The following is a 16,077-nucleotide window of genomic DNA, read 5'->3' as shown; positions in this document are numbered from 1 at the left end:
TCATAGGTGCTGCTATGTCTCAGCTCGTTGTGATTGGCTGACGTGTGCTGATGCGTTACGTCAGTTCAAGTGGCATGATGGCAAGTGCCTGCGTTGCGTCACGCCCAGAGGGAGGAGTGAGAGTCTGCAGGAATCAAACTCTTACCTGCCAGCACCTTGCAGGTCTCGGGGGTGTTGGAGATGTCCAGCAGCGACACCACGGACAGGTTGTGCTCGGCCGAGGGCCTTTTGCGCGGCGGCGGTGGGAAAGGAGAGATCTCTGTCTCCTTGGTGAGCTGCGCCAGCGTGTCCCGTAGGCGGCGGCGCTTGCGGTTGCTGTTGGGCGTGGTGAGCGAGAGAAGGGACACGGCCTTCTTCATGGCGGGGCTGTCGTTCTGCACAGAGGAGAGGAGGGAGGGAGGAACTTATTTGAAATCATCAACCTTTACCTGAAACTGGTGGAGGTGGAAAAAATAAAATAAAACTCAACAAGATGACGTGGGTTGTAGAATCAAAAAATGAATTAATAAAGATCCAGACGTGAGCAGAAGCAGAAGACCTGCAGACCTTCACACTCACCCTCTCATAGAGGTACATGGACTCTCCAGCCCGAGCGTCCATCTGGATGCTCCCCCAGAACCACTGCAGGAAAATAAACAAACACAACAAAACAAGGTGAGACATGTTTACAGACATCACACCAGGAACAGAAGAACTTTTCTTTTCTTTCTCTCTTTGAATAGTTTAACAGCTGCACTTGAATGAAACTACGGGAACCATCCGAGGAGAAACTGGCAGAGGTTTAGAACCCCTGACACTCGCTCATCATCAAATCACTCATCTGCTAGGAAGAGGGAGAGAGAGAGAGAGAGAGAGAGAGAGAGAGAGAGAGAGAAATCAATAATTGATCGAACTCTCCAGGAGGGAAAAGAAACACAAGGCAGGCGGGGAGAGAGAAAGGCAGAATCAATGAAGGGTTCCACTTAAAGGGAATCCTCGTCAGCCCATCATCATTTGGCATTCTGTTTCAGCAGCCGAGACCATTCTTCATTCTTCTCCCCGTCGCCCTGCAGGGGGTTGGGGGGGAACCAAACTTGCCGGGTGGTGCACGGCTACTTTCTCAGTCACCAACGTCCCGCAATCGTAACGTCTACACAATTCACACAGCAGCGGAATGAAGTGAACCCCCGCCCCCCCCTCCCCGACTCCACCCCTCACCTCCTGCTTGACGACAAAGAGCTTCTTGGTGGGAATGAAGGGCAAATCCTTCACCGAGTTCTCCTCCACCACCATGTGGGTGCAGTGCTCATCTCCCACCTGCAGATGGCTGCCACCTGAAGAACGAAGAGCAAGCACGTGCCGACACCAGTTGTATATGTATGAATATGACAATTTTGTTACATTTGTGTTTGTACTGCAGTGAAACTTGTGACAGTTGCCCAGTACGTACAGAAAAGCAAGTACCGTATTTTCCGCACTATAAGGCGCACCGCATTATAAGGCGCACCTTCAATGAATGACATATTTTAAAACTTTTTCCATATATCAGGCGCACCGCATTATAAGGCGCTACAGTAGAGGCTGGGGTTACGTTATGCATCCATTAGATGGTGCTGCGCTAAAGGGAATGTCAACAAAACAGTCAGATAGGTCAGTCAAACTTTATTAATAGATTACAAATCAGCTTTCTGACAACTCCATTCACTCCCAAAATGAATAAACAACTGTTTTATTATTTTCTCCGAGGTAAAGTATTTTCGTGACACATTTTATCTTTTTCTTTTTCTTGGTAGTCAGCTGGCAGTTGCTGAGAAATAGTACTTCGTGTGCGGATGGAGAGATTACGTCTTTTCATAAACCGAAAGCACCAAGAAGGACCGCCTCTAAATTCATTGATGTTAAGTTCGCGTGCTAGCGCTGTTGCCTTCATTCGAATAGTGATTGTACTGACACTTCTACTTGCTGCTCTCTGTTCAACAACCCACTGTTCAAGTTTGTCCTCTAACTGTAGCCATCTCGCTTTGTTCCCGCGGAAACTCTGTTTAGTCTTCTTTACTTGGCGCAGCTCATTCTCTTGCTTCCTCCACTTCCGCACCATTGATTCGTTAATGTTAAACTCTCTCGCTGCTGCTCTATTCCCGTGTTCTACTGCGTGACTGATCGCCTTGAGTTTAAACTCTGCGTTGTAAGCGTGTCTCTTAATAGGAGCCATTTCAGGGTCTTTACGCAAACACACAAATGGAAATTAAACGCCATTTTATATATCCCAGCATGCACCGCGCACTACTTCTTCTACGGGGGAAAATGGAGTCGGCGGCTGCTTACCGTAGTTGCGAGGCCTGTTGCGGCTCAATATTGATCCATATATAAGGCGCATGGTCAGCTTTTGAAAAAATTTAAGGCTCTTAGGTGCGCCTTATAGTGCGGAAAGTACGGTACTCATAATCTACTCGTTCTGTAAAAAAGTGGTATTGGTGCATTCATATATCAGAACAAAAGAAATGTAAGCAGTTCTATAATGTGTAAGTACTCAGTATCAGAATCGGAGTAATGAAACGCAAGTAAATATGGATAAAGGGTTTTAGGACCTTATGATACCCCTGTCCCACTAAATTTGACCAGGACATCAGGACATGAAGACAGGAAGCAGTTTAGGAAACAGCCTTGCAGCGAGCTCTGACCATGCTTGAGGGTCCTCTCCTCCATGTTCGCCTTCTCCTCCTCCGAGAAGCCCAGGAAGCTGAGCACGCAGTCCTGGAAGGGCGGAACCTTGAACTCGGTGCGGAAGTCTTCGTCATTGGCATGGAAGTGGCTTCGCAAAGAGCAAAGGAGAGAGAAAATAAATGAAATAAATCAATAAATATAAATATTTTCAATGCTTCTTCTTGTCCAGGAGGCAACAGTGCCACATATGCATATATATGTATGTGTGTGTGTGTGTGTGTGTGTGTGTGTGTGTGTGTGTGTGTGTGTGTGTGAGAGTGTGTGTGTGTAGATGACAAACACATACATATATATATTCACACACACACACATACATATGTACATACACATACATACAGGTACTACCCGAAAAATTAGAATATCAAGTAAAAGTTGTTTTATTTTGGGAATTTAACATAAAAGATGAAACCAATACATTTTATTGAGCCATTACACGCAAATTGACATCTCAAGCAGTTCCTTGTTGTAACTTTAAGATGGGTTTAAGATTTTCAGCTTATTAAAACCACAAACCCACAAACTCATTTTCTGAGTTTTTGAATTTGAGTGGGGTTTTTTTTTAAGCTGCAAGACCTGATCAGCAAAATGTGTCAAATTCACCTTTTAAGTTGAATTGCAGAAATACAACAACTTTTTCAGGATATTCTAATTTTCTGGGTAGTACCTGTATACACATATATGTATGTCAACAGGTAGGAAAAAAAACCCATGTCAGTTTAAAAGAGAGATGTTAATATGCTGTTGTGAGTCAAACCCTGCAGGGACGTCAACAAAAGGACTGGGAAAGTGAGTGAAGTGCCAGCATGAAGACAGTTATTGCAGAAACTCTAGAGGTAAAACGTTTTGTTGGTGACACTCACACGTCATCCCTGCGCTTCCAGGCCTGGTGGATCCAGGACGGGGTGAGGATGGGCGTCCCCATGCACACAGCCAGCTGGACACAACACACACACGGGACGTGAGGGACAGAAAGAAGATGAGGGAGAAGGGGAGCGAGGGAGGGGGGTATTTATCGAGGCAATATTTCAAAACTAGAAGACGCTCCGCCATCAGCCTCCTCATTAAAACCCTGCCGACCCTCTGCGACTCAGCATCGCGACGGCAAGCACAAACGGTTTTCACTTCAGGCTGCGACGCAACAAAAAAAAAAGAAGAAGAAAAAACCAACACCACAAATTTTCCCTATTTCACCTTTTATCTTGTTGGCGCCGCTGCTTTCAAGTGGAGGAAGGAAGCAGCCTCGGCTGTCTGTCACCGAGCTCTCAGCCCAGGTGCGCGTGTGTGTGTGTGTGTGTGTGTGTGTGTGTGTGTGTGTGTGTGTGTGTGTGTGTGTGTGTGTGTGTGTGTGCCTGTGTGCATGTGGAGGTGGCAGGGTGAACAAAATGTCAGCAAAAACAAGACAGGAAAATTAAAAAGGAAAAGCAAGTCGCTCCCAGAAGATGATTGAAAGAAAACAGCTTCAAGTGTTGGTTAATCTCATCAAGCAGAGCAACCAACTGTTCCGTTTGACGTCTTTAACCTTCAGCCGACTCCAGTGGTGGTGGAAATGGCTCAGCACAGGACGGAACAACCACAAATATATATTTAAAAAATAAATAAATAAATGAATGAACGAATGAATGAATGAATGAATGAATGAAAAAATAGGGATGCACAGTCCGAAACAGATACCAGTGTCATGTATTGGTACCAGTACCGGTTGAGTACTCTACTTGTACTGGTAAAATACATGTTGATACCAGGACAACAATACCACCCCACAATTGTTTTGAAAAACATGTGGAGCAATGTTGTTCAAATGAGATAACATCTGTGGAAAAAAACAAAGTCATTCTATGTCCGGCATGGGCAAACTTCCAGAGTAATTTCAATAATGCCCGTCTTCAAAGACAAACATTTTGTTGTAACTTTGCTTTTGTTCATGTTCATTGAACAGTAACGCAGAGATCACATCAGAGAGCCCCCGGCTCTCTGATGTGTGACGGCCTTACTAAGTACTGAAATGCAGGCGCTCGTACTCTACACGTTCTGTAAAAGAGGTGCATCGGTGAATCAAACACCACGGGGCTTCATGAGTTAGCATGTTAGAAACACTGTGCTGCAGCAAAGCAAAGTAAGCTTCACCTACATCTTAGGTTACATTTGGAGCAAAGCCTTCAGTCAGAGGGATAAGATTCGACTGATTATTACCATCATTAATATTATTGTTGTTGGTGTCCATGTGATCCAATGAGTCTTTTTCTGCTTTGATGTCTCTTTATCAGAAACAAAAACTAGCAGGAGAAGCTGAAGGCAACTACTGGCAGTGAAGCACGCACACACACACACACACACACACACACACACACACACACACACACACACACACACACACACACACACACACACACACACACACACACACACACACACACACACAGAAACAGACACACACCCTGTACTTCTCTCCGTGGGTGGAGTAGGCGATGAGGTGGCTGACTTTGGTGCTGAAGTCCTTCCGGATGGTTCCGCCCATGTGATGGACTAGGTTCACCAGGCTCTTCTGTAACACCCACGAGACAGTTGGTACGTCAGAAGAGAAGTGTGTGTGTGTGTGTGTGTGTGTGTGTGTGTGTGTGTGTGTGTGTGTGTGTGTGTGTGTGTTCTCTACATTTACAGACTTCAGACCAGAAGGGAAGGAAAACGGAGGAGACGCCCTGAGATCCCAGTCGGACGTATTAGACACGTCCGTGTGGAGGGAGGATTTCATTTCACATTTAGAACCAATCAGATTCAGAGATGGAAATCAAAGCAACACTGACAGCTTCGCTAACACTCGGGCTGACTAAACTATAAACTATCGAAGCACATACTGTCAGAGCTTTTCAAAACAACTACCACACAGCTGCTGCAGGGAGGTTCATTCAAAGCGAATCATCCAACCACCAGATGTCTTGGTTGGTCTTATCATACTGATCACTACCTAAGGCAAGGCTATTGACATTTTAACGATTACACTGACATTAATTTGACAAAAATGAATCGGGTTTTATTTTGACGATTCAGCTGTACCTGCAGGAAAATGAAAGCTGACGTCTTGGCTGCCCAAATGTTTCCCACACACACACGGAATCTTCTGTGTTTTCAAAATAAAAAATTCTCCCTGGAATTCTCACCATCTCCTCTTTGTCCCTGAAGCCGGTGAAGCACAGGCTCAGGTTGAGCATGGTGGTGGAGTAGAGAGGGCGGCAGGCAAACTGCAGCGGCTGAGGAGGGAGAAACAGGAAAATTATTCAGCAGGAAGAAAAAAAAAAACAACATCTCCCACTTCAACCTCGGGGAGCATGAAAAGCCATAGGGTCCTGTTGTCAATCACAGACAGACCTCCTCCTTGGCGGCGCAGTGCAGCACGACGGGGGGGCCCACAATGCGGTGGTCCCGCTTGTAAAGGTAGCCATACTCGGGACAGTCGAAGTCAGCCAGGACAAAGACCGTCTCGAAGTCCGTGTTGTCCTCGTCCGCAAACTCCTGGACTCCGTTGGTGGCGACGCACGTGGTGGTGTTGATGTCCTGCAGGGAGGGAGGGGGGGGGGACACAGGCGGATGGAAAATAGGTTAGAAATAGTAATATTGAAAAAAGAAACACACACACACACACTGTATTCTTGTTATTATTCGAGGAGCCTGTTATTGTTTGTGAGTTCATGAGTTCCTCTGTGCAGCCAAAAGAGTAGAGAGAAAAAATGAAATATAGGTCTGCAGGAAGTGAAGTGAAGTTACATCCAGCGTGTACTGCAGGGAGAAAAACACAATCAAGCCAACATTAATGTGTACATAAAGACACATAGGGGTAGATCCATGAGGTGAAGTGATTCTGGTTAGATGGGTCAAAACCAAAATATCAAGAGGTGCACACACACACACACACACACACACACACACACACACACACACACACACACACACACACACACACACACACACACACACACACACACACACACACACACACACGAATTTACAGAGATTTTCCTTCCCCCCCCTCGACCACGCCCAGCCCCCGGGTGAGTCGTCAGCGTGAATTAAAAAGTCATGCAGCCGTTTTTCACCCCCCCGCCTCCCCGACTTCCAGACAGACAGACAGACAGACAGACAGGGGAACACACACTGCTGCTGCCGTACTGTACCATATTGACTATAGATTTTATCACGCTTTTCTCTTCGCCGCCCGCTTCGTCTTCTCTTATCTTCACCACCGGCACCTCCATCACACTGATGGCCTGCGGGAGGAGGGAGGGAGGACGGAGGGAGGGATAAAAAAAACAAACAAAAAAAACAGCGAGAGGCAGCTGTCAAACACAATTGAGAAAAAAAAATTAGGTTGATGAGGATGGAGGGTGTTGAGATGGAGGAGGAGGAGGAGGAAGAACAAAAAAAAGAGGAATTAACAGTAGGTGAGGACAAAGTTAGGATGCACGAGGAAGAGGAGTGGTGGGGGGGGGGGTGTGTGGAGATGGAGAGGGTGCCGTCTGTGTCCTTGCAAAGTTTAAAGACAGCGACATCAAACAAGAGAAGAGAGAAGGACGGGGGCGATGTGGGGAGCAGAGTAAATTTCTGTGAAATAGTAATAGAAAAGTTCAAAGCCCTCGGGGGGAAGAAGCGGGGGTGAGACAAAGCAAAGGACAGCGCGGGGGTGGCGATGTGGGGTGGGGTGGGGGAGTCAGTTGGGAGAGAGGGGCAGTGTGAGCGAGCGGGTGGGCGGGGGAGGCGGTGGTAGTTGAGAGCCACTCCTCCAAATCACCTCCAGGTGGCGGCTTCTCAAACACGCAGCACAACCAGTGGGACCAGACTTAGTGGAGAGGACACTGACACACTTAGGAGGCTACATGCTCCACATTTAGGAGGGAGGGGAGGGGGGGGGGGGGCGCATTCATTTGCTGTGTCCCACTGGCCTGCTGCAGCGCGCCTACTGGCCTCCGGAGGGAGCCTCGGGAAGGAAATCAGTGATTAGACTTTTAAACAAACTCACTTCACTCACAGTACCGAGCCTGGAACACTCAGTTTGAGTTTTTCAGTCTCCCCCCCCATCCCCCCCGCCTCTCCCTCCAGCTCTTGTTTGCCAACGCACCCAGCAGGATTTGAGTGAAGGTCATAAGGGAAGTACTGAAAGCCAAGTTAACAATCTGTGCGCGTGATCTCTAATTACTGGCTTGAGATGCTGCACAAGCTGAAAAAAACCCAGAGCCGAGCAGGAGGTGGGGGGGCTGCTGCCCTTAACACAGGAGTTGTGATGTCACTTCCTGCTCTTGATGTCACGACAGAGCAGCGACTCTGCCTTCAAACAGGCCAAGTTTTTTTTTTGTTGCCCACAGCTCATTGAAAACAACAGAAAGGATGGATGATAGAACGGTTCGATACACAGACAGACGGATCGTTTCCACTCTCCCAGAAGTGATTCAGTGAATCTCAGCTTGTCATTTACACAACAATCAAAATATTTTGGCACTACAATAAAACCTGGACACAAATCAAGAAGCTGCAAACTTCTGGTCCATTGTGTGACAGTGAGCGCTGGTGTGACGCCTGGGCGAAACGGTGGGGAAAGTGCGACTTGCACAGACATCTATCATTTAAAATTGTGTCAAAGACGCGACCCAGAAACATCAACGTCACGGTGTCTTCCTTTAGAACGTCCTTTGTGTCAGAGTGAGGAGGGCAGCGGCGGATGAGTGAACTGGATCAGAGAGAGAGTGAGAGAGAGAGAGAGAGAGAGAGAGAGAGAGAGAGAGAGAGAGAGAGAGAGAGAGAGAGCGAACGGCCACCCGGCTGGGTCACGGAGGAGCGACGGGGAAGTAGCGGCGGAATTATTCACCTGCAGTGCCTTGACGAGCGCCTGGTCTCGGCCCGCCGCTCCCACCAGGACCACCCGCGTCTCCACTTTTGGCAGCATGTCTGCAAGAGACGGAGGCCCGAGACGCTCGGTGAACCAGGAGGACAGAGGATAGAATCGAACAGAATGCCTTCATTGATGAGACATTGGGGAAATTTGCATGATTACGGCAACAATATAGTGCAAAGAAAAGGAAAATTATATTGATTAAAAAGAAATAAAATAAATATTTATACATATTTTTCGTGTAAGAAAGTGGAAAAAGCAGAATCAGAGAATCAGAGGAACATGAAGGGGAGAGAGAGAGAGAGAGAGAGAGGGAGAGAGAGAGAGAGAGAGAGAGAGAGATTGACGGACGAGCAGGTCGTCTGTGTGACGTCAAGTTTTCCTCGTTAAGACGATAGCTTTTTTTTTTTTTTTTAATAAATAATCTTATTTTCAAAGCCACCAAAACTGTAACCTGCAGTGGTCACAGCACACAAATAAAAATGCTTCATCAGAAACAACAACAGAAATGCAACACTAGAAGAAGAAGAATCATTGACCTCTTTCATTAAAAAAAAAAAAAAAAAAGCAGGGTATCATAGACAGGAGCATAAAAAGAAGTAAAGACACAATTATTTAGTATTTGTGAGGCTGATTTCAAACAACTCCCATCCAATGCTGCAAAAAAAAAAAGGTTTGGCTGTTTAGAAGATGTTTCACAGCCACAGCGTGACTGAGCCAGTTTCAACTTTAGTCACCACAGAAGTCAGTTATGTTTTTTTTCATGTGGGGGGGGGACCTGCTGCGGCAGAATAATGTGAGGAGCTCACGTCAGCAGTTGCAGCCCCCTAGAACTGTATTTATTTTATTTTTAACAAAGATTGAGAGTATTTTGGGGAGGTAATGGGAGGTCCCGGGACCCGCAGAGAGCAGAGTCCCGGCGTGGACTGACCGTCTTCACACGCCAGGCCCAGGAACAGGTGTTCCTTGGTGGTTTCAGCCAGCCGCGAGTCGCACACCGACGAATCCACCAGCAGGCTGCGAGCCGTCCCCAAAGTCACGAAGCTGCTGTCAGCCATGGCAGGGAGCCAGAGGGGGCACCAAACTGTCCAAGCTATCAAAAGTGAAGAGGCAAGGGGATGAACAAAAAAACTGAGCACACAGTACAAGGCAGAGAGGAGACAGAGGAAAGAAGAGCAGCAACTACATGGAGGCGGAGGAGGAAGGCTGTCAAAAGAAAGGAATGGCACACAGCTTGGCTTCACAGACAAATATACGTGTTAGACGGTTAACACAGATGTGAACTATGACTTTAGCTTGACCCCCAGCACTGCGCACTGATTTCATTGTTTACCAAAAAAAAAAAGCTGTCAGGCATCATCAAACTTTACTGATTTCCTTGAAAACGTTTGTACACGTACGCGAGTACACACACACACACACACACACACACACACACACACACACACACACACACACACTGACATTTTGTTTTACTTTTTTTTTTCTTCCATTCATTTCATGAAGTGTGTGGACGAGTCGTCCACATTACCGTTTTCAGGGGACGAAAACGGACAAGACAGTTACCCAAACAAAACACAGTACAACTAACTAAACTTTAGCTGGGAAACTCCCTTTAGCTGAGTGATGAGTGATAACGTCAGTAAAAGGTTAGCTAGCAAAAGTCATAATATACCGCGACGATTTATTTATTTTTTTTACCCCGCGACGTAAAAGGTATTTGAGAACATGAGACTTACCGTTTGCTAACACGAGAGAAGTCGCAAGGAGAATAGTAAATATAGAAACGTAGGGACCACTGGGGCTAATTACCGCAGCTCTCTGACGTTAGCTAACAAGGCTAGCTGGCTGGCTGGCTGGCTAGCTAGCCGTCTGTAGGTGAAGTACTTCTGGCGATTACCCTTCGATCCGAAACACTTTACTTCGAAAAGACGCGCAACATCTTCCCAGCCTTACTCAAAAATCAAAAACATGTCGGCTTGAAAGAATCAAAATAGTCCACCAAAGTGTTAAATAGTCGCCGCAGTGGTTTGTTGACAGCTTTCTAACTTCATAGTCGATAATATCATACATACATTCGTCGGCCCGGTTGTTGGAGCTCAATTCAAAAAGCTGCGCAAACAACGGTGCTGCGTGCTGATTGGACAGGGAGTCACTGGCGTGCGGTGGGAGGAGCGCGCCGATTGGTCCATTCATTCAAATCACGACGCATGCTGAGAATGACGCGCAGGCGTGAGAGGTTCACGTACCGACGGAAACATCAGACTTGAAAGCTAAACTGAAGTAGCGTTTGATTTTTAATGGTTGGTTCAATCGTTTGTATAAATATATATATAATTAAACAAATACAAGAATAGATAGATAGATAGATAGATAGATAGATAGATAGATAGATAGATAGATAGATAGATAATATACAGTGTATATATAACATAATACAACAGGTCAGTTCAAGTTTTCAAATATTTTGCTGTTTGATGTTAAAGACATTAATTGTACATATATAAATACATATATATATATACATATACATATATATATATATATATATATATATATATATATATATATGATGTATGTGTGTGTATGTATGCATATATATATACAGTATATATACATATATATATATATATATGTATATATACTGTATATATATATATGTATATATATATATATATGTATATATATATATATATATATATATATATATATATATATATATATATACATATATATATATATATATATATATATATTACCTTGTTACTAAATGATCTGAACACAATGAGTAAGGGCGCACATAATGTTATAACATTTAACACCCCCACTCGACCTTAGCTTATTGTTGCACATGGCAGAAAATAAACAAAAATATTCTCCGTTTGGCCTTCGATACATAAATAAACAACAACATCAAAAAATACATTGGCACATTACATGCTTTTCTTGCACTTTAAGTGCCAAACAAATACTTTTGCAGTTTTGGTTTAGTGGCTGGTTTTGTCATCAAGTCAGCAATCATGTTGTCAGTGGAACAATATTCCAAACATATCCTCCCACTATTTACAGTTTCACGTATGAAATGATATTTTATATGAAAATGTTTACACCTTTGCCGGTTAACTGGGTTCCTGGCTAGTGCAATAGCTCCTTGGTTGTCATCGAATACCTTGGTTTGAGCATATTGATATTTATCAATCCCTTTGAGTATCTGTTGTAAATACATACGCTCTTGTATAGCTGACGCTAAGGCCATGTATTCTGCCTCGCAGGTAGATGGTGCTACTGTTGGTTGTTTTCTGCTCTTCCACGAGATGAAAGAGCTTCTCTGACTCAGACTGGCACAGTAACCTGTGGTGCTGTGTCGATCTGTGACCTCCGATGCCCAGTCTGCATCACTATGTACTATTAGGCCTAGTGCATCTGTGTCATCCCTATTGAAACACAATCCAGTCTGTTGTACCCTAGATCCCTAAACACGTGCTTTTCAGTGTTCCAATGCTCTTCACTTGGTTCTGCAAAACGCTGAGAAAGTTTGCTGACCACAAAGCTTAAATTCGGTCTAGTGGATGCAGCCAAATAGATCGAACTTCCCACCGCCTCTCTATACATCATTGGTTCTTCCAATTTTATTTTTATTTAGCATCATCAGTGTATTCAAGTTTAGACTCGCATGGGGTCTCTCGAGGTCTACAATCTTGCATACCAAATCTGGAGAGATTTGTTGACCATCCGACTGTTCTATCCCTAGAAAATTGTTCAACTTTCCCAGGTCTTTCATTTTAAACCTCTCAGTGAGCATCATTTTGACACTTCTCACAATCTCCTCTCAGTGTTAGCAGCGATAATCAGATCATCATCCAATACAATCAGAATCACTTTTTCGTTTAGTTTTTCCCTTGTGTACAGACAGTTATCAGCGGCATTTTGTTTGAAACCATTTTCAGTGAGATATGCATGCAACAGCATATTCCAGTTCCTTCCTGACTGCTTAAGACCGTACAGGGACTTCTGTAATTTGCATACCAACTTTCGTCCTGATTTTGACTTTTTCTCATAACCTTCAGGCTGTCCTAAATAAACCTCATAATCAATGGGTGCATGCAGATATGCGGTTTTCACATCCATTTGATGTAAAATTAAACCTTCCTGCGCTGCCTTTTGCATGACGACTTGAACAGTGGTCATGTCAGCCGTAGGTGAGAAAGTTTCCTCATAGTCGATACCTCGCTTTTGGCTATAACCTTTTGCAACAAATCTTGCCTTATACTCGTCTGACCCATCAGTATCACTTTTGAGAGTATACACCCACTTACCCCCCACTGCCCTTTTGCCTGGTGGCAACTGGGTGATCTTGAATGTGTCATTCTGCTCAAGTGTCTGAATTTCACCATTCATTGCATTTATCCATTGCCGTGACTTGGTTGACCTTGTAGCATCCTGGTAATTTTGTGGTATGTCACAGAAAGCTCTATAATAGGAATCTACACACGTTACCTGTTTGTCTACTGTATCATCAGTTTGGTAATCTTGTAGGTGCTCTGGCTTTCTTCAAGTTCTAGTGGTGAGGCGAATAAGGTGCGGATGTCTCGTGCCTTAATCCCATTTTTGGTTAACAGTGCTTTGAATTCCCTGTTAGTGTATTCGCTCCCATTATCTGAGCGGAGACATTTCAATTTTCCATAAGGTGCTGAGTCTCACAAGAACCTCTCTGTGGCATGTATTGCATCATTTTTGGATTTCCGGAAGTACACAGTCATTGCATCCGAATAGTCGTCTGTAAAAGACACAGCATATTTGTGCCCCTCTAAGCTTGTGGTTCTCATAGGACCCGCTATATCAGTGTGAACCAGTTCTGATGGTTCTGTAGCCTTTCTGTCTGGCTCCCTATTCCTTGCTTGTGTGATTTTCCCTTTTGTGCATTTTTCACATAGCTGTGCTGGCCTGGCTGCACTGCCTCTTATCTCCATGCCATTTACCACACTCAGTAGTTTTTGCACATCCTCATAATTGCAATGCCCAAGAATTTCATGCCAAGTCTGCATGTCGTGGCATGCGTTACATGACACATCATCATGGACAAGTGACTGTAGCTCCACCATTTTTTCCCCTTGCCACTGAGAAGATGTCGTGTGGATAGGTTGGCATATACAGTGCGTCTCTCAGCTGCGCCCTACGTTGACGTCCATCCGTGTCCAGTAGGTAGATCGGCGCCGTCCCTCTGCGTTGAGCCATCCCGCTGCACTTTGTCCTATCCGCCAGCTCGATCGAATGGGTGTCGTGCTGGAATGAGCTGTGAAAGCTCTTGAACTTTGTGATATCATTCACAAAGTGAGACGTTGCTCCAGCGTCCACCATGATCCCCTTCTTCTTTAGGTTGGCTGATGGCCTCTCGCTGCTTGCATGCCTGGCCATGAAGCGCTGATCGTCGTCGTCAATGTCCTCCTCTTTATCTTCAACAACTTACCCGACTCCATCTTCTTTTCCCTTTTTCCTGCATAGGGACTCAGCGTGTGTCTTGCTCTTGCAGTGATTGCACCACACCTTTTGGTTGCACTTGTTTCTGATGTGTCCTTTTTGTCCACACTTGTAGCACATCTGAGTGGCTTCTCCATCCTGCTTGTGTGTTTTGGTGCCTTGTCTGCTTTGCTTTGAGCTAGTCTTCATCACGCTGTCAGCAGAACCAGTTGCCCTCATCTTCTCATACTCCTCATAGACCCTCAGCCTTCTCTTGAAGTCTGTGAATGTAACGCTGTCCTCATTCTGTGTAACATGGACAGCTAACGGCTTGAATGAGTCTGGCAGTCCATTCCAAATAGTGGCTCCAAGCAGCCCATCGCTCATGTTCTCTCCTGCATCACAAAGAGCTGAAACTATATTCTCAGTCCTTATCATGTAATCGGTAACTGTTTCATTTTCTGCCATTTGAATGGTGGTCAAAGATGTGTATAGGTTCAGAATTCTAGGTTTGCTCTTTTCAGAATAATGCTCCCTCAATATTTTGAGCGCTTTCCTTCCATCTTCTGCAGCTTCATGTCTTATCAAAGAAAGGCTCTTATCATCGAGTGCATTAACCAATTGAGCATAACAGTCTGCGTTCTTCCCTGGGTCTGCAGCTAATTCTTCGGCATCTGTGGGCACTCGCAGAATGGTGTCCTTTAGCTTCAGAATATGTAAACGGCTAAGGAATCCTGTCTCTCTACAGATCATACTTCTCTTCTGTTGGAGCGTTCCTGCTGCGGCCATTTTTACGTTCTCTTTTCAAAGTTCACTTTTATCTCCAAAACTTGGGCTGCGGCTTGTAGAATCTCCTTGTACTCACTGGCTTCAGTTTACGCAGGAGACTCTCTGCGCCGTTTTCATTCAAACCCAGCTAGTAGCTTCTCTTGGCTAACAGTTCTTTACTTCTGTTACCTTGCCTTGCCTTGACTTGTCGTTCCTGGGCCCATAACCTGTAGAACGGAGATTGGAGATTTAGAAGAACTCTCAGAGAACAGAAATCATGTCTTTAGCCTTCTCAAGGCATATTTATTTATCAGGCAGGAGAGATGCGGCTGTGCTGACGCTCTGCTTTTCATCACAACATCATACCGGAACAGGAACAAGGTGCATAGGTAGAATAGGTGACATCACGTCCAGGACGCACCGTAAACAACACTGCCCTCAGTAGGACACAATGAGTAAGGGCGCACATAATGTTATAACATTTAACAGGGCTTCCCAAAGTCACTGCTCTAAAATCACCATTTTCCAAAAACAGAAAAATAATACTAACCTCTAATCCCCTTGAACGCGATGAATGAATGTGTTTTATGGTCGCCAGGTGACGCAACAGTTTAGAGGGATGAGCCGAGTTAATCTGTCCGAAAGTCCTTGTGAAGTGAGGGCGCCGGCTTTAACGATGGAAACACAACAACCTGTCAACTTGCACGCATAAAGACCCACAAAAGTATGCAAAGACACCATGATGCAATTGGTGTGTAAGTAGTTGAGAAGTTGAAATGAAACCGCACACACAAACACGCACACACACATACACACGCGCACGGTACATGTCGTCTGGAGGACAGTGAAGAAATCCACAACCAGTATTTTCCATTTGTTTCTTCTTCTTCTTCTTCTTCTTCTTCTTCTTCTTCTTCTTCTTCTTCTTCTTCTTCTACTTCTTCCAGTTTGCCTTTTTGCATAGTGCTTAGTATGCTTGTCACCTTCCAAGGGCTGTCGGGCAGCTGCTTCAGTCATCTCACTGCGATGCAAACACACACACACACACACACACACACACACACACACACACACACAGAGAGAGTGAGAGAGAGAGACAGAGAGAGAGAGAGAGACAGAGACTTGTCTGTCTGTCTTAGTATTCAGGCCTCTGGAGGTTGATGAAACCTTATCCTCCTCCCACCCTTCCACTCTTACAGTACATACATTTCCCACAACCTCTGTGTGTGCTTGTGTTTGTAGCGGTAACTTCTCCATTCTTCTAAATTGACATA

At 45.0% G+C, this 16,077-nt stretch overlaps 2 protein-coding genes across 7 annotated transcripts in view; one reads left to right on the top strand and one right to left on the bottom strand.

Moving 5' to 3' along the window:
- ect2 (epithelial cell transforming 2) overlaps positions 1 to 10,751 on the bottom strand; it is a 37,423-nt gene extending 26,672 nt beyond the window's left edge. For 2 of the 6 annotated variants that reach the window (XM_076044915.1, XM_076041654.1), the window contains exons 1-12: positions 10,318 to 10,647; positions 9,510 to 9,671; positions 8,555 to 8,634; positions 6,870 to 6,962; positions 6,067 to 6,252; positions 5,859 to 5,948; positions 5,138 to 5,245; positions 3,564 to 3,637; positions 2,661 to 2,791; positions 1,198 to 1,313; positions 559 to 621; positions 146 to 374 (exon numbers count right to left, since the gene is read on the bottom strand). In XM_076044915.1, the coding sequence (XP_075901030.1) occupies positions 146 to 374; positions 559 to 621; positions 1,198 to 1,313; positions 2,661 to 2,791; positions 3,564 to 3,637; positions 5,138 to 5,245; positions 5,859 to 5,948; positions 6,067 to 6,252; positions 6,870 to 6,962; positions 8,555 to 8,634; positions 9,510 to 9,636 (1,297 nt within the window). In that variant the 5' untranslated portion in view covers positions 9,637 to 9,671; positions 10,318 to 10,647. The other 4 variants (XM_076045735.1, XM_076044093.1, XM_076042503.1 and 1 more) reach the window with 3 other exon arrangements.
- b3gnt5a (UDP-GlcNAc:betaGal beta-1,3-N-acetylglucosaminyltransferase 5a) overlaps positions 1 to 16,077 on the top strand; it is a 309,683-nt gene that overhangs the window by 227,930 nt on the left and 65,676 nt on the right. The window lies entirely within an intron of this gene.

Source organism: Nelusetta ayraudi, unplaced genomic scaffold (assembly GCF_046127955.1).
Source record: "Nelusetta ayraudi isolate G7.1 ecotype Tasmania unplaced genomic scaffold, CSIRO-AGI_Nayr_v1 ptg000001l, whole genome shotgun sequence".
Lineage (NCBI taxonomy): Eukaryota > Metazoa > Chordata > Actinopteri > Tetraodontiformes > Monacanthidae > Nelusetta > Nelusetta ayraudi.
The sequence above is the reverse complement of the archived record's forward strand: the minus strand, read 5'-3'. Positions and strand labels throughout refer to the sequence as shown.